This window comes from Notamacropus eugenii, chromosome 2, assembly GCF_028372415.1.
Source record: "Notamacropus eugenii isolate mMacEug1 chromosome 2, mMacEug1.pri_v2, whole genome shotgun sequence".
Taxonomy (NCBI): Eukaryota; Metazoa; Chordata; class Mammalia; order Diprotodontia; family Macropodidae; genus Notamacropus; species Notamacropus eugenii.
This window is the reverse complement of record NC_092873.1, coordinates 95,015,152-95,039,905: the sequence shown is the minus strand read 5'-3', so window position 1 is coordinate 95,039,905 and position 24,754 is coordinate 95,015,152. Positions and strand designations below refer to the sequence as shown.

The window sequence follows — 24,754 nt, the reverse complement described above, 5'->3', positions numbered from 1 at the left end:
CTCTTAGAGTATCCATGCGTACAATGAGACACTGGAGAAAGGCTGTAAATTCCAAGGATGATATACAGTCATGCTGAAGTTGAACGTTAAATTTCCCCATATTGTATATGGGAAAGTCCCACCTTCAACTGCAATGTGGTTCTACAGTAAATTCCCAGAAGACTAGGAAATATTCCAAGAAGGACCTATTAGAAGATCCATAACCATCCATCTGTAATTGTGGGTGGAACGCACTCAATGATTTTATAAATATTCTATGAAGAGGTTGTTAGGGGAAAAATATCTGACAGAATCTTCTAGCTAAACCCTGCAAAGGGCACCACCATCCTTTTAGATTCTCAGCCTTCTCTTTTGCTCCTTATTCAATTGAAACTGTTCTTTTTAAAGTTACCAGTGGATCTCTTAATTGCCAAATCTTTTTTTTTTTTTAAAACCTTTCCGCTTTTGACACTACCGACCTACCACCCTTCTTTTCCTGGATAGTTACTCTCTGGAGTACAGATACTCTAGTCTCTTCCTACCTGTCTGACAACTTTTCCTCAGTCATCTTTACTGGGTCATCACCCACATCATGCCTCCTGTTGGTGGAATGGAAGGCTCTGCCCTGCACCCTCTTTTCTTCTCCCTGTACACACTCATCTGGTGAGTCAGTCAGCTTCCACAGGTTTAATCGTTATCTTCTCTATGCAGATGACTCCCAGGTCGTCTGGCCCTAATCTCTCCTAATGTGGGAGCTTCGGTCCCACATCATGAACTGCTTATCAGACATTTTATTTTGGATGTGCTTGTAAGCATTTCACTGATCACATCCAAAACAGAACTTATTGCCTTTCTTCCCAAAACCTATCCTTCTTCAGAACTTGCCTGTTTTTGTTGAGGAAAGCACTATCCTTAACCCAGGATCTCAACCTTGGTGCTATCTTGCACTCATCACTTTCCCCCACCTGCCCCTCCCCTTCCCCTTGTCCCAATATCCAATTAATTGTCAAATCTTAACATTTCTATCTCTATATCATCTCTCACATCCATCCCTCTTCCTACTCACAAAACCACCACCTTTGTTCGGGGCCTCAGGAGTCAGGGGGACGTGACTACAAATCCTATTTCAGACACTTACCAGATATGTGTAACCCTATCTTGTAAAATGAAGGGGCTGGATTTAGTGACCACAAAGATCTCTCCTGGCTCTATTGGTCTACCAGCCTCGAATTCCCAGCTCACTCCATGTCATTCTCCACATAGTCAGCAATAAGTGAAGTTCTACATCTGTCACTTCTCTAATCAAACTCCAGTGATTCCCTGTTGGTTTTGAGGTCAAATGTTATTTAATCTTTATCTTTTAAAGCGTTTCCTGTGTAAATCTTACAAAGGTACATAATTATTAGTACAATAACACATGTAATTTGTAAGTAACTAAATAGACATCTGCTGGGGATTTAATTTTATCAAAAAATTTTGGAGATCTGTCTAGATTAAAAAACCTTAAAGCCCAGACTCTGTAGGATTACATTAACATGTTTAAAGCCCCAAAGTGCTTGCTGAATCTCTCAGTTCCTCTTATGACCCGGAATAACCTCTGCCTCTTATTTAACTATTTTTCATAGTGTCATAATCTAAGAATTGAAGACATGTCCTTAAGTCCCCAGGTTCCGTATCTCAGGGGATGAAAAATCAGCAAATGGAGGAGGAAATTCACTATTTATTTACAGTTCTTTCACTTTATCCACAATTTCCCATACAAACGTAAAAACTAAAAAAATAAAACCACCACTTGGGAACACAAGTGTCTTTCTTTAATTAGTCCAGCTGAGGAAGGACCACAAACCCCCTTCCTCTGGGTAGAGACCACCTGAGATGCCCATACCACAGAAAAGGGGAGGAAAGGGCTATGAAGAATGCCTGAGAAGCAACTCCAGATGAGGAAGACAACACGGTACCAGAGTGGTTCGAATTTATTGGCAATGAAGGTTGTGGGAGTCATCTCCTGGAGACACTGCTGTTCTCTATTAACCACCCCCAAACCCCATAGCATACTGTTCTGAGGGATGAGGCTGAGATGGGGTGGGAGGTGTGTGACATTTAGCTCTTTCTGAGAGTAAGAGCCAGAAAACCCAGGGCACACACCACACCTCCCTGTCCCCTTGGCACTGACCAGTCACAGTTTCCATTCTGAATAAAATGCTGAATTAAGATTAAAAAAGGAAAAAAATGATCTCCAGATACAAAAGGAAGGAGAGGGACTAAAATCCATGGATCTGGTTTGTGAGAAGTGAATGGGAGAGGAGTGTGAGGTGCTGAGCAGAAACTCCAGGGAGGACCAGGTAAAGAAGGAAGAGGAGGATGAAGGAAGCTGTGAGAAACAAACGCATGTCCAGGGGCTGGTGTTAGAGGAAGTCCAGCCTACTCCCCCACAATCGCTCTGACTCTGAACAGCCTTCCTCCAAAGCTATTCCCACCAGAGGGCCTGCAAAACCAAACTGGAGCTCAGCACTTTGTTAGGAGAGGAGCTTTCTAAACTCAAATGTGATAGTGTGTAGGCAAAATGCTCCACCTTCCAAATCTGGCAGAGAGAATACCTACTGCATTGGACTGAGACTGGCTTCAAACATGGGTGCACGTTATAAATATAAAATCATATCTGCTACAAAGAGGACATATATTGTACATCTTTACCCATATACATAAAAACACAATATACACATAATGACTAGGAGTGTCATGATGGAGAATGGGTCTGAGGAGGCAAAACATCCCTTTCCTTCCCACCCCCATCCTTTTTAAAGGGCTGCTTGTATACTTGTTCACTTGGGTCATTCACAGCTGGTTATGGTGGGGCTAGTCTAGACACAAATGGACACCTTGCCCTGAGGGTGTGCACACATGCCAATACAGACATGCACACCAACACGCACACACACACACACACACACGCACGCACACACAAACAGATCTACACACACAGGAAGACACACATGCACACATGTGGGTGAATAAAGGGAAAATAAATGTTCCCAGTCCTTAAATGCACTGCATTTCCCAGATACTCTCAGGAAAGCTCTATGCCTCAGTACATCTGATAAAAATGGTCCTAGAAAGCTATCCATCATTGGGCACTGGCCAAAGGGAGTGGAGTTGGTGAGAGAATGATGGAGATCAGGTGTCTTAACAACATAAGGCATTTTTACCTGTGGTCGGATCAAGCTGTGTCTGAAGAGCAAGGGACTCAGCCAGAGAAGGGTAACAAGAGACAACCAGGCAAAGCAGGGGCGCAATCAGGCACACACCCTGAGCCTTTACCTTGTTCTGTCAGCTTCTCTCTTGGCAGGAGACAATCCTGCACTCTCCTTTCCACCCTCTCCCAGAAGTGAGCCCACCTACACAGCAAGGAATACTGATATCCAAGAGACATGGAGTGGTGTACAGGCACACACAAAGTCAAGACCTAGGTTGATGTGAGCTTTTTACAGTAGGAGTGGTTCCTGGCTTGGGGTCCAAGGGCTCAAACAATTGCCACAGTGATTAGATTGCCATCAGTGATGGGGGAAGTCCAGGTCTCTACATGGAGGCAGCGCCTATCGTCGGTAGTGATTGGGAGCATCTGCAAACATATACTTTAGTCTGTATGCTTCTGCCAGGAGCAGGCCAATCTCTTCATTGCCCCAATGTATCGTAGGTAGGTTTTGCAACAACATAAGGAGACCCTGAAATATAAGAAAGTTTTATTACACAAAGATGCTAAACAACATGGCCAGCTGTTCCACGGTTAAGAACCAAAACAAAAATTTGATCATCTCTCCTGCTCAGAACATCCCAAATGACATGAAAGTTTCCCTCTCTACATTCACCAAATCACACCTTCTACTTCCTTTAAATGATGGCCCAAAGTACAATTTAATTCACTTAAACTGACTACTGCAGGAATGGTGGTGTGCTACTTGATGGGGATACAAAGACAAAAATCAAACAATCCCTGTTCTCAAAGAGTTTATCTTCTACTTGGGGGGAAGAGAGGAAATTAATATCCTTCAATGAACAGATCAATGAACATTTATTAAATGTTTACTATATGCCAGGCAGGGGTAGACAGGTGGCACAGTGAATAGAATACCAGGCTTGGAGTCAGAAAGATCTGAGTTCAAAAACGGCCTCAGACACTCAGCTGTTTGACTCTGGGCAAATCTGCCTGTTTGTCTCAGTTTCCTCATCTGTAAAAATGAGCTGGAGAAGGAAATGATAAACCATTCCAGTATCTTAGCCAAGAAAACTCCAAATGGGGTCACAAAGATTTAGATACGACTGAGCATCAACAACAAATGTGCCAGGCACTATTCTAATTGCTGGGGGATACAAAGACAAAAGTGAAACAGTCCCTGTCCTTAAAATCTACTGAGGGTGAAAAACATACACATACATAAGCACATACAAAATATATATCTTTTTCTTCTTTGTAGGGGTAGGGGACGGGACTAGTAGCTGAGGAGATCAGAAATCTTAACACAGAATTGGGACAGCATTTGAGTTTTAAAGCAAACTAGGGATTCCAAGAAGTGAAAGTCAGAAAGGAGTGGGAGATAAGAATGGGGGAAAAAGAGCAGAGGGGGACGGGGATGGAGATGGAGTGTCATGTGTAAAGCACAGAGAAACTAATCTGATTGGACCATAAAACGTGTGAAGGGGAATAATGTGCTATAAAGTTGGGCAGGTAAGTTAGGGACAGGTTGTGAAGAGCTTTGAATGTCAAAGAGATGACCTTATATTTTATCGTAGAGCTAAAAGGGAGGGATAGGGAGTAGGGGAGTGACATGGTCAGACTTGTGCTTTAGGAAACTCACCTCTCCCTTAGTATTTTGTACTTTTTTTTATAAATTCATATGCTATTTTATATTATAAATATCTCTTCCACAAAAGCAGGGGTTCTTCGGGCAATTTTCAGGGGAAGAAATTAAAGCTATCTATAGTAATATGGAAAAATGTCTTAAATCACTATTGATTAGAAAAATGCAAATCAAAATGATTCTGAAGTGTACCACATCATACCTATAAGATTGGCTAACATGACAAAACAGGAAAATGACAAATGTTGGAGAAGATGTGGGGAAATTGGAACATTAATGCACTGTTGGTGGAGTTGTGAACTGATCCAACCATTGTGGAGAGTAATTTGAAACTATGCCCAAAGGGCCATAAAATTGTGTATACCCTTTGACCTAGCATGGTGGGTCAAAAAAAAGTGGTATCACTTCTAGGGCTGTATCCCAAAGAGATCATAAACAAGGGAAAAGGATCCACATGTACAAAAATATTTATAGCAGCTCCTTTTGTGGTGGCTAAGAATTGGAAATTGAGGGGATGCCCATCAACTGGGGAATGGCTAAACAAGTTGTGGTACATGAATGTAATGGAATACTATTGTGCTATAAGAAATGATGAACAGGAAGACTTCAGAGAGGCCTGTAAGGACTTTTATGAACTGATGCTGAGTGAAATGAGCAGAACCAGGAGAACACTGTACACAGAAACAACCACACTGTGTGATGACTGACTTGCATAGACTTAGCTCTTCTCAGCAAGGCAAGCATCTATGACAATTCCAAAGGACTCAATGAAAAATGCCATCCATATCCAGGGAAAGAACTTGGGAGTTTGAACACAGATGGAAGCAGACTATTTGCTCTCCTTTTCTTTTGTTTGTTTTTTTTCTCATGCTTCCTTCCATTAGTTCTAATTCTTCTTTCATCATGACTAATGTGAAAACATGTTAAATATGAATGTATAAATAAAGCCTATGTCAGATTGCATGCCCTCTTGGGGAGGGGAGAAAAAAGGGTAGGGGACAAAATCCTAACTCAAAATCTTATGGAAGTGAATGTTGAAAACTAAAAATAAATTAATCAAATATTTTAGAAAAATAAATAATTGCAGTGTTTAAAAAATAAAAAGCAGGGGTTCTTAACTTTGGGTTGATAGATAGATTTCAGGGGATGGGATTTAAGGTTTTTACTGTATTTAAGAATGTCATTTTGAGGAGACTGTAGGTTTCACCAGATTGCTAAAAGGATCCATTGCAGAAAAAAAGGTTAAGCATTCCTACATTAGATTGTAAACTCCCTGAAGACAGGGACCAAAATTCTGCATCTTCCCTAGGACATATCCATAGCAAGAACTTAAGCAAATACTTGAATTTAATGAAGCACACTTCCTATTTTCTGTCTTCTCCCCACCCTTTTTTTCTCTTCCTTTAATAACTGATATTTACAGTGTGTTAAAATTTACAAACTACTCCACACACAGCATTTCATTTTCATATTCAAAACAACCCTGAGAAGTATGTTATAAAAGTATTATTCACCTCATTTTACAGATGAAAGAACTGAGGCTCAAAAGGGCTAAGTGATTCACTCCCAGAAGTGACTCCACATAGCTAATAAATGGCAGAAGGTCTGGGGTATTCTGGTTAACTGAGTCTAAAGAACACCAGAAGTCAGATGATTTGGGATCTGAGTCTCACCCTGTCCTTCTGCTGTAAGAACCTATATAAGATACTGAATACCTCAAACTTCAGTTGAATCTTTTTTTTTTTTTTAATAGGGAAGCCACAAAGTTTGTGATTAAATGATTAAATAAGGGGGAATGGATAGATGAAAGTGCTTTAAAAAGTTTAAAGTATTGCAATTACTCTTCCTTCCCAAATTTAACAATATTCAGTTCTTACCACATTATTCACTGAAAGAGAAAAGATAACTTTAGTTTTAAAACATGATCAACATAATAGGAAGAAGGAAAAGGAAGTTTCTCCTGCACAATAAATCATTTCTATGCAAAGCACTCTCACTTCTATTTTTATTCCAGTCTAGGTAAGCTACACACATAAGAGACCATCATTCAGAAGCTGACAAGTCACCTGCCTGCTCAGAAATCTCAAGTGATTTTTCATTGCTTCTAATATAAGTTCCTCAGGCTTTTAAAGCCTTATGCAATCTGGCTCCTATCTATCTCTCCAGGCTTATTTTATATCACTCCCTTTCACATATTCTGCGTCCTAAGGAAACTAGTTGTTTCTGGATTCAATTCACTCTTTCACTGTGGGGTTTAATAAAAATGGATATTACTCCAAGGCAATATGCAAAAGTTACAGCTCTTAAAGAGCATGTTTAAATTTCTGTTGGACACACTGTGGTGACTGTTGAGTGTGGATAGGTCAAACTTTTCAAGAACCATTCAGCCCATAATGAAACTGTATCAATCACAATATTGAAGGCTAAAAAATGAAAAACACCACCAAAGACTAACAAAGGGTTAATGGAAATAGCCTAATAAATCCTTAGAAAACTAACAAAGACAAATAGTCTTGCTAGAGACCTGGCCGCTGGAGGGGCTATTATTATTTATTCTTTTACAAGTCAACTCAGACCTCTTTTTTTTTTTTTTTTATTTAGCTTTTAACATTCATTTTCACAAAATTTTGGGTTACAAATTTTTCCCCTTTTCTCCCCTCCCCCCCCAAACGCCAAGCATTCTAATTGCCCCTATGACCAATCTGCTCTCTCTTCTATCATCCCTCTCTGCCCTTGTCTCTGTCTTCTCTTTTGTCCTGTAGGGCCAGATAGCTTTCTATACCCCTTTACCTGTATTTCTTATTTCCTAGTGGTAAGAACATTACAGTTGATCCTAACACTTTGAGTTCCAACTTCTTTAGCTCCCTCCCTCTCCACCCCTTCCCTTTGGAAGGCAAGCAATTCAATATAGGCCAAATCTGTGTAGTTTTGCAAATGACTTCCATAATAGTTGTGTTGTATAGGACTAACTATATTTCCCTCCATCCTATCCTGTCCCCCATTACTTCTATTCTCTTTTGATCCTATCCCTCCCCATGAGTGTTGACCTCAAATTGCACTCTCCTCCCCATGCCCTCCCTTCTATCATCCCCCCCCACTCTGCTTATCCCCTTATCCTCCACTTTCCTGTATTGTAAGATAGGTTTTCATACCAAAATGTCAACTCAGACCTCTTGAAGGAAGAACAGTGAGAACACCAGTAAACAAATGAACAAACAGTGGTTAACTATTGCTATGAAGAAAAAAACACTTGTTATAAGCACAAGACAATCTAATTATTGGAGCACTGGAGTAATGACTGGAGTAGGCTGGAAATGGGTAGTTTTTACTGATAAACTTCACCTTTTCATTTAAGGTCATACTGAAACCTTTTTCAGAAGAAGTGTAAATGAGCTTGTAAGATCTGGGAATCTTCATCAGATTGTAAAATATCCACCCTAAAAAATGTTTTAGGGATCATTTTACTTACAAGAGGACTAGAAGTCTTGTCCCCACTAAAGAGGACCCTGTTTGCTTCAGTTTCCTTATCTGTAAAAATGAGCTGGAGAATGAAATGATAAACCACTCCAGTACCTTTGCAAAGAAAATCCCAAATAGGGACATGAAGACTTGAACACAACTGAAATGACTGAGCAACTACAAATGTGCCAGGCACGGTGCTAATAGGTGGCAATACAAAAGACAGAAATGAATAGTCCCTGTCCTTGAGAAGCTTACAGTCTACTGAGGGTGAAAAACACACACATAAATAAGCATATACAAAATAGATTCAAGGTGCTTTTTTTTCTTCTTTGTAGTGTGTGTGTGTGTGTGGGGGAGGGGACTAGTAGCTGAGGAGGGGTCAGAAATTTTCCTTACATAGAAGGTGGGGCATGGCCTGAGGTGAGCTCTGACAAACACGCTGATATGTTTAGAAGAATTGTTTCAGAATTACAGATATTCCCAAATGGAAATAGAATACTTGGTATTGGGAAATGTTAACTTGACTTTGCACCATGCCAAATTTCATAAGAGTATAAGAAATTTATCTGAAGGTGGAGATAAACATACTCTAATGGCTTGGGAAAAAGAAGCAGAGATCATCCAAAAACAGCCTTTCTTATATGAGGCTGTCTGTCCTAAACAACGCCCATTTCTGAAACCCTCAACTTTTTAATCCCTGGCTATGGACCATACAGGTAAGGGATTATGATGTGACTCAAGAAAAATGGAGGCACCCACTTGTCCCTATAAAACCTGTGGCCCTGAGCTTAAAGCACTGTATAGGGGCTTGGGTTTGAGAAGTTCTCCATTCAGTGATAAGGAGATCGTCTCCCTGAGACATGGTTGTATCCTTGTCTCTGCAGTGATGGCAAACCAGACATGGTCTTTGTCATGTGTCTTTCTTCCCTTGCCATATCCCTGTCCTCATTTCCCCAGCTGTGTAAACTTAGGCCTTATGCCTTCTCTTGTGTATTTAAAATGTAGCTGTAACAAAGTCCTATGTTGTGCTCTATTTGGTGGGATACATACTAAAACTAGAATGATATAGGGAAGATTAGCATGGTCCCTGTACAAAAATGACTCACAAATTTATGAACTGATCCATATTTTAAACATCAAATCCTACTCATTAGTTCATGCTCTAAAGTAACTGCCTGATTCTTAACTGTAATGATGAAGCATCATTACATTACTGATAATCATAGAACAAGAAAAACTGCTATAAAGCAGAGTAGGTGTAATGAGCCCCAGTCTTGATTCGATGCTCAATTTAGAGTTCAGGAAAAGTGGCAGAATAATCTGCTTCCATCCCATCAGTTTGGGTTCAATGTGTTCCAACTTTAGCATCATGGCATCATGTGATTAAAACATAAATCCTGGGATTCTTTTTTAAGGGTGCAAAATATGCACAAATACAATGTTCCAGTGGTTGGGGGGAGCCCACATTTCTTTAACACATTCCTGATTAATCTGTCTCTTTTGTGAAGGATGGTTAAGTTCAGTGACAAGGGCTAAAGCAAACAGTAAGGGAAAAGGCATTCAGGTCTGTGATGCAGGGGGGAAGGAACTAAACTAGATCTGAGAGGTAAATGAAGAAAAACTAGAGTTAAGGAAACCCTGCATAAGGATGACTCAAACTCACGAAGCAGGCCATATTTTTAGGTGCTCTTCAATACCATGACACTGGTCTCCTGGAAGCTCCACCAACAAGGCAGTCAGCTTGCTCCAGGCATTTTCTCTGACTGTCCTCCACGCTTGGGATGTTGTCTCCTTCCTCATCTCACCACCTACTGGCTTCTCTGGTTTCCTTTAAGATCCAACTAAAATCCCATTTTCTATAGGAAACCTTTCCCAACCTCTCTTAATTCTTGTGCCTTCCCTCTGTCAATCATCTCCTATTTACCCTGTAGATAGTTAGCTTTGCATATATTTGTCTATATGTTGTCTCTTCCATTTAGATGGTAAACTTCTTGAGGGCAGGGGCTGTCTCTTTTACTTCTTTTTGTATCTTTAGTGCTTAGCACAGTGCCTGGCACACAGTAGGCACTAAATAAATGCTAACTGGTTGCTGGATTATCAAAGGGGCTTAATATAGGATGAACTGTTTGAAGTAGATAGAAGAAATGAGGCAGCATCAAGACCCAAAGCGAGAAGAAAGAGAAGGCTGGAGTAGCTTAGGCCACACAGAGTAAAAGAAAGCTAATTTGAAAATGTTCTTGATTACACTCAGGAATATAAAAGCGTAGCTGAAAACTGGAATGTTAATAGTAAAAGACTAAATGCAACATAACCAAGTCACCCCAAAGTTCCCAAAGACAAGCCTTTTTTGGGATAAATTTCTCTCTCCCAGCATAATACTTAATTTACCTGTGCTATGGCCATTTTTACATAGTGGCAAACCAGGCCTGCACAACATAAAGCCTGTGGGCCACCAGCAGCTCACTAAAGAGGTCCAAGGGAGGCAGGTTGCGCCAGCCTGTTTCATCATCTACATTTTTCACAAGCCAGTTGAAATCCTTTGGCGGGCCATATGTTGCGCAGGCCTGTGGTAGACCCATGGACAATACCTAGACCAAGTCCTGTCCACAATTCAACAATCTACTATTTCCTTTCCTTGCAAATCCTAAATTAGCTAGTTCTGAAAAGAAGTTAATTCTTGATAGGGTGATTATACCAATCTGTAGGTGGATAATGAAGTAAATAGGGTACACTTACTATTGCTTGAATTAATTTTGTAGCTTCTGGGATCATTTAAAATGTCAAATTAAGTTGGGAGTAGAATTGTAAAAAAAATTGTAGAATTATGAAAAAAAAATTCTATCACCATAATTTTATTAAATGACACAGGGCTCTTCCTTTGCTCAATAGTTCTTACCCTTCCACTGTTAATGCTGCTCCTACTTCTTGACCGCCCACTTCTATCCTTCCGACAGCACCTGCCCCTTAGCAGCATCCGAGGAGCTGTCACACAGAAGAAGGACTGGGTCTGATCTACTTGAGCACGAATAGGTTAAAGTAATGGGAGGTTATGGGGCAGCTGACTAGCTCAACAAAATGACAAACTCACTAACAATTAGAGCTTCCCAAAAGCAGAATGGGCTGCACCTTGGGAATCAGGGTGTTGCCCATCTCTAGAAATTTCAAATTGAGACTAAATGACAGCACTTGTTAGAGATGCTGCTTCCCTGCATTCCTGGGGGAAGAAGGGGTTCTTCTTCAGATACAGGTGAACACGGTCTCTCTGAGATTCTTTCTGATTCTAAGACGCTCAATGGTAGCCTCCTATATTCCATCAAGTCTCTAAGATGTTAATTATTACATATTAGTGATTTTCTCATGAAATTCTGAGCAATCCAGTTCACTTCTTATTTAGGCACCTGGCATGAGTACTGAAACTTCTACAAATTTCTGGTTTGGTAATTTCCTACAATTTACCAATTACTTGACTGAGTGGATCAATAATTTTCCTCAAACATTTCCTCTAAGCTATCCTAGAGGGACCAATATTGATCTGAAATTTCCCTGCCAGAGTTATTAACTTTCCTCAAATTTCAGTTTGGAAACTTTAGCCTTTTTTGTGGGGTGTGAGGGCCAGGGACTTTTAGGACCAAAAACTTGGTTCAAGTGGAGTCTAACATTCCTCAACAAGTTCTATCTATTTCCAAAAATCTTCAGATTTCGAATACATCTAAAAACCTTATTTTTTTTTATACCTGGACAATGTGGAGTCCCAGACTTCAGTCTAACAATCTGAACATTAGCTTCTGGGATCCCCTTACTGTAGTCACTGTGACCTTCCTTTCAGCCTTTCACATCCCCCGTATTGAGTTGGGTTGACTTCTGTGGTTACAAGAAATGAACAATCAAGAGGGACGTGGAAAGAGCATGAGAATAAGGTCCTTGGTTCGTGGAGGAGGACCTTGCAAGTTCATGCCCCAGCTTTGCTATTTACTCTCTATTTTTATTTGTGACTGAGGACAAGGCACAGCCTCCCTGAGGGGATGGGAGTAAGTCGTCTGCTTCACCTTCATCCTAGTTGTCCAAAGTAGAGTCCAAGCAAATATAAAGCACTTAGATGACAACTGCCGAGCAAGAGAAGCAACTGGGATGTCTGAGGTAGAAAGTCCAGGAGCCAGCACAGGAAGGGAAATATAGGAGAATCATACACTAATTCTAAGCTTCACTTTGCTTCTTACATACTCTGTTTTTTGGGAAGTTTCTTGATGCCTCTTGCTGCCATTCTCAATGAACAGTCCACTGAAACACAGAAAGGAGCTCAGGAAAATAGACTAACAGCCTCTCCATTGAATAACAGATGTCATATCCTGTACCTCCATCCTTCCATCTCCTTGAGAAGAACCCAGTATGCGTCACAGTCCATTCTCTGGAACCAGCACTAGTTATTACAGTTAATGAGAGGTGACGTGGCCACCTTTGGCCAGAATTGTTTTCATTTACTTATTGTAATCCTGGATATATTGTGTTCCGGTTCTAATTTTTCCGTATCAGTTCATAAGGTGTTTTCTGAAAAAAGCTTTTCACAGTTGCTCATATTAACTGTTTCCTTACTGTCTAATAAAATCACATTACATTCTTATTTTACAGTGTTTCCAGCCATTTCCCATTTGATGAGCATTCACTTTAATTCCAGTTTTTTGATACCACCACAAAGGTGACTGGAATATTTTGACAAACAAGGGTTTCCCAAAAGCGAATCTTCATCATTTCACAGGATTCAGAGTTGGAAGGGATCTCCAGGATCCATTTAGTCCAATGTCCTTGATATAAAGATGAAGAAACTGAGACCCAAGGAGGGGAGTGACATGCCCAAAGTCATACAGGGTATCATGCAGCAGAACATGTGATTCATTCTCAGGTTTTCTGATTCCAAATCTAGTAATGTTTCCCATAGATTGTGCATTTTCCATTCCTGTTCATCACTTCCCTCAAAGTGACCACCTGATAGCCATGCGGCTAAAAGCTGTTGTCCTACCTTGCTGTGAGACCAAACCAATATCAGGAAACCTGTGCATTTTTCCAAGAATCATCTATCATCACTACAGATGATCTGGAAAGCGCTTCATCATATTTGAAATGGGTCTGTGAGCCTGGTTCAAGAGGATAAAATTAGATGACATTCTCAATAGCAGGCTCCATTTTTGAAAGCATACTTTTGGTAGGAGGCCATCCCAGAATATTCCTCATTTATTTCTAACACCTACCACATAACACTCACTGGCAGCAGCTACGAGCCTTCATTAGTAGGCTGCAGTCTTGGCAGCATGTCCAGAAAAGACGTGGAATCACTTGAGTGTCTGTTTCTCTTTTCTGGATCCTTTATTTGGGGTAGGTCTGGTACTGTCTTTCCCTCTCTCTTCTGCATGGGTGTCCTTGCTGCAGCTTCATGACACTGGCATCAAGGCTAGTACCACTCAGTGAAATGGAAATGCTGCCCTGAAAACATCTGCTTTCAGTACCTGACTTGTATGGTACCAGAGGTCAGAGATGCTTTTTGCTCTGTGTTCCCTCTGTTCATAGGTCTCCCTTAGCACCACAGACCTACATATTTCTTAAGTTCTGCTTCAAATTCATAATTATCTACAAATCTCCTTTTGGCAGAACTGTTGGAATATCACCATCATGGTTGCTTAGGTCCCCACAGCTTTCACAACTCCTGTGTAACACAAAGATCCTTTCTTTTCTCTTGCTGAAAAATTTCTGGTCCTATCTGACACAGTCCGCTGGACAATGGGCAAAGTCTCCTCTGTTTATCCCGCTTCAGACCATGCTTCAGACTTTCTCACTCTGGGACATCCAACTTCCCCTGTGGCCTCCTCACCCTGGCATATTCCTTCTCCCATGTAAGAGTTCCTCATGATCTCTATTTTGGGGAGAGACCCAGCCCAGTCAACATTCATTCCCTTCCTGGTTGTGCTTCTGACTTTTGGGACTTCAACCTCACCCAAAGGGCACTGTACCTTCATCCTTGCACTTCTGCCCTCTCTTTTAGCTCCCTTGGGGTAGTCTTTTCTCATTAGAATGTAAACTCCTTGAGAATAGGGACTATCTTTCTTTTTGCTTGTATTTGTATCCTAGGGTTTAGCATAGGATCAGGCACACATTAAGTGCCTAATAAATGCTTGCTGTCATTTTTGCCTTATTATCCTTCTCCCGGGAGGTCAAATGCTGCTCCTGGTTACAAAAGATCTCGGCCTTGTTGAGGAGCCCACCCAATAACAAGGATTTTCATATTTAGTTACAAGTCAGCCAGTCAGTCAGCACTTATCAATCATCTGTTATGTGCCAGGCACTGTGATAATCCCTGGCGATACAGAGAAAAGTAAAGGATTATCCTTGTTCTCCAGGAGCTTGGTGCTGAGGCTTCCATGCAAGAAGGATGGGCACTCCTTCCAGGGACAGACTGGAAGCCCTTGGGTATAGCCACAGCAGTCATGCTGGTCTTTGGATAACAACATACAATCCACATTGGGGCCCATACCTGACCAGAGCTTGCACTGTTGGCACAGGCCTAAGGGGTCACCTCCCAGCCAAGATGAGTCATCAGACAAGGACTTAAGTGTACATATATTTAAAAGAGCCTCCATGCTTCCCCTGGATGTGTTCACATATGCAGGCAGGGTCTGGAGGCAGATGTCTCCACCTGTTCTAAGGAGGTACTGAGTGTTTCAGATGGGCCCCGTGGATGAGAGGCGTTGGCTTCCCTCAGCTTATCTCTCTCAAATCTAACAGGCTGTCCTGCTGTCTCCCTTATTAGCTGAAGCAGAGGACAGTATGATCATAGCCGATATTATTTAGCATTTATCATTTATTCATCCAAACTTTTGCGAAGTGTTTTATGTACAGTATCATCTGAGCTCCATAAAAGTCCTCTGAGGTAGGGCTAATTACCATTTTATAAATGAGGAAACAGAGGCACAGAGAAACTATGTGACTTGCTCAGGATCACACAGCTCATAAGTATCAGAGGTGGTATTTGAAACTAGGTCTTCCTGACTCCAAGTCCAGCACCTGTCACCCTGAACAACCTTGGAATCTACCATGGCCTCCTCCAACAACAACGAATCATGCCCAAAGCCACAGCGGGTAAAAAGGAATCACTCAAACCTCCTCACTATACCCGCTGTGTGTGGGAGCAATTACAAGTAATAAACTAGTTTTCTTGTCTTCGCTACAAGCTCACAGATGTGGTGCTACTACTCCAATGCTCAACATTCAAGCTCAGGGTAGGCTCCTGTCTACTCACCTGAAAATCCTCTTCATCCAAGATCTCCTTCCGCCACTTAATCAAGAAGGCAGCACACACATAGAGATGGAAATGAGAAAATCCTTCTGGTTCAGACTGGAAAAGGACAAACTAGAGTCAGCATCCCAAACTCAGATGAAGATACCAGGTCCCACTCTTCCCTAAATTAAAATCTATTAACTGAGAAGTCTACCCTTTGCATTGAGGTAGCCTGAATATCACTTTAAAAAAAGAGTTTTACTGGTTTCTTTCAATGCTGCACCACAGACATGTTGCTATATCTGCCCTCATTGCCCCTCATCTCCCACGAAGCCTCCCTTTATTACAAAGTAAAGCAGCTAAACCAAATATAATGACAGAGAACCTACCGCTGACTACTTGAGGGAAGGAGGGAAGTGTTTCTGCTGAAAATTATTTATTCCAAATACCTTACTGAGTCTTTGGCAGACTTAGACAGATAAATGAGCAGGTAGCTCAAATCTGCTACTTAACAAAAACATTCAATTTAACCTCAATTAACTGTCTATATGATGGTCTGAGGCACCATGCTTGGTGCTGGGAAGATGGTTCAGATAAAAAACAATCCTTGAACTCATGGAGCTTATAACCTAGTAGTAGGATGAAACACAAACATCTAATCATGATCCAAAGCATCAAATAAGCACAAAACAAAACAAGGTATTACACAGAATGATAAATTAGGGAAGGCCTCATGGAAGAGGTGGCATTTGAGTTGGACTCTAAAGGATAGGTCAGACTTCATCAGGATGAGGGGGAAGGGGACATTCTGCTCATAGGAGAGAAAGTGTGAGCAAAAAGGGACAAAGGGCATATTAAATGGTAGAGAGCAGTCCATATGGACCAAAAAATGGAAGTCACAGAAAAGACTAGTGCCATCAGCTTGCTGAAGGATCTGAATGTTGGCCAACGGAGCCTGAACTTGTCAGCAGGCACAGAAGATTTAAGAGTGGAGGAGCAACATGAAGCCCAAAGATGGAAGGCACAGCCTTAGTGTGGCATGGGGGGAGGGCATAGAATGTCTTTGTACCTGATAGGTGTCCCACAATCGAATGGTACACCGGAGAGGCAGCTCCCTCATAAGCAGATTATTCATCCATCGAAAGGCAAACTGTAGATATTCAACCTCGTACCTCCTGAAGTGATTGTGTACCTGTTCTAAAACAAGAAAATGCCATTGGGCTCAGCAGCATGACCTATGGAATTGGGCCTGCTAAGGAATTAGACAATTAGTTAACTAGACAAGCACTTAACATTTTATGCTAGGCACTATTCTAGGCCCTAGGAGGAAAAACAGTCCCTGATCTCAGGGAACTTTTATTCTATCAGCAGAAACAACATCTACACACATAAGTAAATAGAAAATATACATGAAGTGAATACAAAATAATTTGAGGGACAGACAGCACTAGCAACAGAGGAAGATTTAAAAAGGCCTCATGCAGGAGAGAGAATGTGAGCCAACCTTTGAAGGAAGCTTGGGGATTCGGAGAGGTGGAAATGAAAAGGGCATAGGATGCGGGCATGAAGAGCAGCCTATGAAAAGACACTGGGACAGAAGCTGGATTGCTGTGTATGAGAAACAGGAAGGAAGCCAGTTTGGCTGGAATGAACTCTTCCTGAGAGGGAGAGTCTGGAAAGGTGGGCTGGAGTGAGACCATAGCAAACGGGGAGTCTATACTTTATCCAAAAGGGAACAGAGAGCCACTGGAACTTTTTTGAGTGGTAAACTGACAAGGTCAGATCTGTGCTTCACGGAATAGTCATTCAATCCTGCTGAGATTGAACTGCAAAAGGAGAAAGGAATAAGCATTTATATGGTGACTACTATGTGCAAGGCACCATGATAAGCACATTACAACTATTATCTCATTTGACCCGCACAACAACCCTGTGATGTAGGTGCTGTTATGATCCCCATTTCACAGTTGAGAAAACTGAGGCAGGGAGGATAGTTAGGAATCTATTGCAGTAGTCCAGGTGTGAGATACTGTGGGACTAAATAAGGCTGGTGGCTATGAATAGAGAATAGGGGATTTGGGAAATTCTGTGGAAGGAGAATTGACTTGGTGAGTGAGGGAAAATGGAGAGTGGAGGATTAACAAGTTTTCATCCCAACATGAAAAGTAGCTCTAGTTCTTATCACTGTTCTGAAGTTAGAGACAGGCAGGAATCTTCCCTCCCCTTCATTCTGCCCCAGTGTTCTCCTTCCCAGACACTTCACATTAATACTGCCCATGAAATAAATCTATCGTGTTGTTTAGTCTAAGAGGGCAAAAATTTAACAGCTTGCCTCATGTGTCATAATTACTCTCCTTCTCAGTGTGGGCATCTCATTTGTAAAACAGAAGACAAAAGTTTTAGTTGCCTGGTATAACTTGTTAATCCTCCTCGGTAAGTAATGAAGAATTTGTTTCAAACTTCTGAATTATCAAAGAATTTCAGGGGGCCTCTCAGCTCATCTAATTAATGTCAGATTGGGTGAAAAGTAAGGTCTACAGCATGCCTGAGAGATGATTAACGATACTTTGCCTAAATACTTGTAGCGTGCATGTGCGATCATCCTTCCTTACCAAAGAAGTAGGGGAGCTTGTTCCTTCTAGAGACAGGTGATTCCATTAATGGATACATCTATTATAGGAAAGTTCTTGTTTATGGTGAGAGGAGATTTGACTTTTTACTTAACTTCTATCCCTCGGGGTTTTTAGATGGATAGAGTAATAAAAAAATGCTCTATCCATCTGTCTGATCCTTCCTTTTCTTCACTATGGCCTCCAAATGTTACTTAACAGCTATATTAAAAATCTTTGCTCTAAAATACCATTCCTCTGTTATCAAACTATCAATACTAAAAACAGACGCTGACCATTCCACTTCAGTCAAGTCTCAGACATCCAGTGATGAAAGGGGGCCACATGATGTTACTTGCCCTAATGAAACCCTGAAACCAGTAATTACGCAAAGGACAAGAGTTTTCTGAGTGTGCACTTGAGACGCTGTTTTAGGCATTTAGAGGATAGAATATAAATATAATGACAATAATAATGTCAAAGTTCGTATTTACATAGTGTTTTAAGGTCTGTGAAATATTTTACATATGTTACCTCATTTGGTCCTCACAAAAATTCTCCCTGCCCTTTTCCTGATGGTGCTAACGATGTAATATGGGAGACATTAAAAAAGGGGCTGTAAGCAACATATATAATACAAGTGCAGAGAAATGAGCCATCAGAAACTAAAAACATACACACCATGGCGTTTTTCTTCATAGTATATAAATGGGGTTGCAGAGAGTAAGTAGTATCATCTTAGCGGCCATTTCCTACCACTTTGAATCATACAAAACTTATGAATTAGGTTATCACTTGACTCAAAAGCTAAAACATGCTTAATGTAAAAAGCAATGGGAAACTAAGGAAGATTTCTAAGTAGCAGAGTGATATGATACAATTATGCTTTGGAAAGATAATTCTACTCTGCTTAATGTAATGATCAATGGTGACTTCAATAGCATGCTTCTCACTCCTCAAGAGAGAGGCAGCAGACTACAAACGTATATATTTTCAGACACGGCCGATAAATTGATTTGCTTTGCTTCACTTCACTTCTCTGTCATATGGGAAGGTTCTATTATGGGAAGGAGAGAAGAGAGCCAGTAGAAAGTCCTGGTGGCAAAATACGGAAAAAAGCACCATTAAAAAAAAAGCATGCTAGCTGTTAAGTGTTAACCAGGTTCCAGAGAGATAGGACCAGAGTTACAGCTATGGAAGTGAATAGGAAGAAATATGTTTAAGAAATGATGAAGGTTAAGAATTTTTAGGAATTCACAGAATGGTTCTTTCTTTTCTTTCTTTTTTCTTTTTTGGTCACAAAGGGAATACTTCTCCCGATGATTCATGTTCTTGGGTTTATCAAACATAGTTGTTTTTTTTTTGCTTGCTTCCATTTCTGGCGTACTATCTTGTCATTGCAATGAAGGGCACACTCTGAGAGAGTTCAAGTTCAATAAATGACTGATATAATGACAAAAGGTATCAGTAAATCATTAGAATGATTCAAAAAAAAATTTTTTTTAGGAGTTTGTAACAGAAAATAAGGAAAAGAATCTGTCATGTCACCAGCACTGTAAGGTCAGAGGGACAATTAGATAATGGTATCACTGATGATAATGGATAGATTGGGAAAGGGTTACAACCGCAGGGTGGGGTGGTGTTAAAGATGGTTGGTTTAGATGGAAATCCAATGTCCTCTGGACCTACCATCTATCCGGCTCACCAGCTCTTCCAGGGCCTGGACTTTTTTCTGGATCCCTGGCTGGGCAAAGGTGTAGTTATCCTGCAAGGACACAATTCAAGATTACAGGAGGTCTGGGTACTGCTGAGTACAGCACCACTCAAAAATAACCACGGAGATCACATAATGCATTGCATCCTCACTCTAAAAGCTGCCATTTAAATAAAACACAAATTCAAATTTGGAGTTTTCTTGGGAACAATGTAATCTGGAGCATTACTTACTGATGAAGCTTAGGGCAAATAAAGGAAAGGAAAGGAGGCACCCACATGGAAATATGTTAGTAACACAGCTTAGGAAAGGGAAAAAAAAAGGAGGAAAAGAAGGTTTGGGTTCATTGCAATGATTTAGGGGACCAAAAAGGCGATCTATATCAATATGCACACACCATGCTCATTCTCCCTTCTGTGCTTTTCTCTGACACTGATTCCCTCACCTGACTTTCCATCTATTCAAATCCTGCTTCATTCTTCGCAGAACAATAGGAACTCTGAGAGTCAGAGCTGAAAAGTATCTTCTGGAGCTACAGACCATCTAGTCCAATTCCTTAATTTTATAGTGGCTGACATCACTGCTGACACTGTATCATTGTCACAGCTAAATCAATAGGATTTCAGCATGAAACATGATATCATTCAATCATAAAGGACAGGTGTATTACACTGAATTTCTGTGACAGACAAAATTCTGGTCTCAAGCATTGTTTTGGCATGGTATCAAACATGTAATACCTATATTGTGCTCCTATGTATATCAAGACTCTCAAAAAGACAAGCCTACTGAGCCCTAATAAAAGCATTATTTTGATCTAGGCGTACTAAGAAGCATAGTGCCAGCTTGTCATCGTGGATTATTAATTCCGTGTCAACAATTAGTTTGCTTACTCACAGGAGATTTTAGTAATAATTTTCATAAACTGTCTTTATTCTAGCCTTCATTACTTGCTGACAGGTACCCATGATGGGTCAGAATCAAGTCTTACTTCCTACCTGAAGCCTTACTGGGCTGCTCTAGTTCCCATTAACCTCCCTGTCCTCTGTAACTGCTAAATCACTTACAAATCTATGAGACACAACTTAATTTACATACGCATACATGAGGAGAGGAAGAAGGAGGATGAGTGAGTGTGGTCCTGTGATTTCATTGCTATATTCAGTCAGTTCTGGTTACTAAAGCTCCCTCTGACAAGACAAACGAGCAGTTACACTGCAACCTATAGACTTAAAGAATACTGACAGATGAACCCAGGTTATCCTGACCCAAAGGCTGGCTGATGTCCATTATATTGTTTCTTAGCTAAATAGGAGATAGGGACTATACCTACAGGGTATGATACAGGAACTCCAGGGTGAGTTCTACTCCTACCAATGCCCCTTCTTTGCACTCAGCATTAGAGATCTGTCTGCAGAGGGTTACACAGTCAATAAGTGGGGCTTGAACTCTGGTATTCCTGGCTGCTTCTCCTTATTTAAATCCCACTTCTAAATCTTTTTTTTTTTAAAACAACTATTGCTCATCTATACTCATAATAGGGGCAGGAGTTATGATACTGTCCTGTAATTAGAAACATTAAGCCCTACGAGTAATGTGAATATGGCTACAAAGAAATTCGATACTGAAGCCAGGACTAGAATGAACAAATGAATGGGAAAAAAAGCATATATTAAGTGCTTGTTATAAGCTAAGCACTAGGGATATAGACACAAAAGAAAGACTCTCTCTGCCTTTAAGGAGACAATACAGATAAGGGAGTGGTAGCCAGGAAAGAGTATTCTGGTTTGAGACATTGGAGAGACAGGCAGTGGATCAAAAGGACAGTCCAATGACACGCCTTGATAATTTTGACCTGATTACAGAAGGACTTCGAAAGCAGGAGGGAAGGAAGAAGGGAAAACACCCACGGAATATGATGGCTAAAGTAAAGATAAGGACAAGTGGGCCCCAGCCCTCCAGATGAACTGGTTGATTCAGTTCATCCTGGGCATGTTTTCTGGCAGTCCAATTTAGAGGGTGGATCAGCAGCAGCAACAGCAAGGGAAAAAGCAGATTTTTATCACTCCCAATATCATTTTTGACTCAAAGGGAGGAAGTGCAATTCATCTGCTTTGTTAGGGACAGACACATTTACATGAAGAGGTGCTAGTGAGCTAGATATTCTGAAGCTGAGCCTTCAGGACTGACCTCATTATTGATCAGGTCTTCCTTCCTCTTTCATTCTCTCTTCCCCACCCTCCACCCCCAAATCTCTCTTCTTCCTTAAAGCTTGATGGCAGAGGTCAATTCACCACTGGCAACTGAAGACCCGAGTTAAGAGAAGCTGGGTCAGCAATGCTCAACAAAGAGGTTGATCCAATGTTGGATCAGGAATTGAGAAGGGACAAAGGCAGGCCTGAGTCTTGGTTATGTGCGAAAGACTGGTACCTAACGTCAAACAACCAACCTGTAACAGAGAAAAGGCAGTGGATTGGGTCTAAAAATGAAGCTGATGGCCTTAGTGAGACAGGACTGCCTTAGATTCTAATGTCAGAGGGCATCAGGACAGAAAAAAGCATGTGGAGATTTCCAGATATCAAGTAAATTATTGCACCTTTCTTTCTGAAGTTGTTTTATTTCAATGAAAAGAGGAAAGGAGCAGTTAAGAGCTTGACTGAAGTGGTGACCCTGAATGAAAAGGAAGAACATCCAGAAAGGGCCAGGTAATTAGTAGCCGAAGTGTGTTACCCTGACGTGGACTCAGGGAAAGCTCACCTGTATCCCATCCAGCAGCTTACTCATGCACCAAAAACTGTCTGCTTCGATGCTTCGTAAAATATCTTGAGACAAGTTTGTCACATCAAAGTTCTCCACATCCTCTTCTGTAAAACAAAAGGTGAAGAGAGTCCAGAGGACTTATCTAAAAAATGGAGAGAGAGAGAGATAGAATCTAGTGTCTTCATTGGGGTCCTCAAGTATAGGGGAGAACCACACTAACCCACTAATTAAAATAAGATGGCTCACACTTTTCCTCCCAAGGACACATATGGACAATATGTCACTACAAGCCCATTCTCATCCTGACCCTCTCTAGCCCAGAACATTTCTCCCTTTCTCTAAGACATTCAATTTTTACTCCTGCTTATTTAAAAAGAAGAGTTTAAGTTTTTAAATTTTAAAAAGAAGACACTACACATTTAATGTTGAACAGATTACACTGTAGAGTCCTCAACACATTCTGGAGAGATGTTCATTTATCTCAAAGGTTTAAAGAGTGGCACAGAACCGTCACATGGTGGTAGTGAGCTAGGCATATAAAAACCATTCTTCTCAGGGTATTTTGAAGGAATGAGCCAATCATGATTGAGGAATTTCCCTAATCTACATATGGCAACTTTGTCAGAGTAGATGATAGCAGTGCAGCACCAGGTGTCATTAACCGAAATATTTTTAGATCCAAAGTCCACCTGACATAAACAGACCATACTACAAACAGGCAAAGCATTTGTCATTTTAACTCCCTCTGCCAAAATAGAGTACAACCAACTCTAACTTAGTAGAGAAATCTTACGGAGCTGCTTGAGGCACACAAAGGTTAAATGACTTCCCCAGGGTCACACATATAGTAGGCATTTAATACATGCTTGTTGACTGGCAGTAATAGAAGCAGGGTCTGAACCTTGCCTTCCTCACTCCAAACTTAGCACTCAGCTCACTATACCGTACTGCCTCACGTTAGGCCAAACAAGTTACCTGTGATAAACCTTTGGCATTAAAGAAAAGTTAATGACCGTGCAGTCATTTCTCCCCATAATCCTAAGGCATTATCTTTCCTTTATTAGGCAGAAGCAGAGAGAGTGAGGTAGCTTTTGTCTTCCTTTGACATAGACTATGGAAAGCTTATTATAGATAATAGAGAAAAATTGTTCAAAATCTTCAAGTTCTACTCCTTAGGTAGGACTCATTCCTTAGATGATATAAACAGACACTTGACTATCTATTGTTGTTCAGTCGTTTTTCAGTTGTATTGGACTCTTTGTGACCCCACTTGGGGTTTCCTTAGCAGAGAAACAGGAGAGGTTTGCCATTTCCTTCTCTGCTTATTTTACAGATGAGGAAACTGAGGCAAACAAGGTTAAGCAACTTGTCCAGAGTCACACAGGCAGTAAGTGACTGAGGCCAGATTTGAACTTGAGAAGATGAGCCTTCCTGACTCCAGACCCAGCGCTCTTATCTACTGCCCACCTAGCTGCCCATGTCCATTGTACTTAAACTATTTAAATTCAGGCCAGGCAGTGGAATAAGTGGTCATGCATAAGCCCAGCTCCCCGAAACCACCTCACAACAATAACAAATATAACAAATAAAGTAAAATGAAAAAATAAGGAAGAGGAAAGAAATGCTTATAGAAAATTAACAGGAAGAAAGGAATAAGCAAAAAACAGCTGCCAAAACAATGAATAAATGTTACATGGTATAAGAAAGCAAGGACAAGTTTGCAGCAAGAAAGAACAAAATGACAATAACTAATTTTCTTCTAGAAGAGAGTGAACTTATTGAAAGAACCTCTTAAGTAATTTAGAATCACAATGGAGAGATAAAAAGGAAGATGGGGCATGTACAACACAAGAAACAAGATAGCTGAAGGAAGAATTTAGCCAGATGAACAAGAGAATTGACAAAAGACAGTGAAAATATAAAAGTGGTTCAAAAAGAAAGAAAAAATTACAGGGATGGAAGAAGAAACAATAGCACTAGATAACATACATAAAAAATTATCCAAGAAAACTCCCTAGAAGCATTAAAAACAGAGAACAAAGGGCAAAAATTTATGGAATCCATAGGTTGCTGACAAAGAGGAACATAAAATTTGACTCTTTGAGAAATA

General features: G+C 40.7%; 1 protein-coding gene, 1 long non-coding RNA gene and 1 other non-coding gene across 3 annotated transcripts in view; 1 reads left to right on the top strand and 2 right to left on the bottom strand.

The window, feature by feature from the left end:
- Window positions 1-1,679: 1,679 nt before the first annotated feature.
- The window catches only part of TBC1D22B (TBC1 domain family member 22B), a 118,448-nt gene continuing 95,373 nt past the window's right edge, over window positions 1,680-24,754 (bottom strand). The window contains exons 9-13 of the mRNA XM_072641967.1: window positions 22,642-22,748; window positions 19,860-19,935; window positions 16,631-16,758; window positions 15,583-15,678; window positions 1,680-3,701 (exon numbers count right to left, since the gene is read on the bottom strand). Of these exons, the coding sequence (XP_072498068.1) occupies window positions 3,573-3,701; window positions 15,583-15,678; window positions 16,631-16,758; window positions 19,860-19,935; window positions 22,642-22,748 (536 nt within the window). The 3' untranslated portion in view covers window positions 1,680-3,572. The remainder of the gene's footprint in view (window positions 3,702-15,582; window positions 15,679-16,630; window positions 16,759-19,859; window positions 19,936-22,641; window positions 22,749-24,754) is intronic.
- Window positions 6,838-15,568, bottom strand: LOC140526048 (uncharacterized). The gene is made up of 2 exons (XR_011974221.1): window positions 8,006-15,568; window positions 6,838-7,411 (listed from the first exon to the last, which is right to left on the bottom strand). It is a non-coding gene; the product is annotated as an uncharacterized lncRNA (long non-coding RNA).
- On the top strand, window positions 9,326-9,429 carry LOC140530544 (U6 spliceosomal RNA). The gene has a single exon (XR_011975981.1). It is a non-coding gene; the product is annotated as a U6 spliceosomal RNA (small nuclear RNA).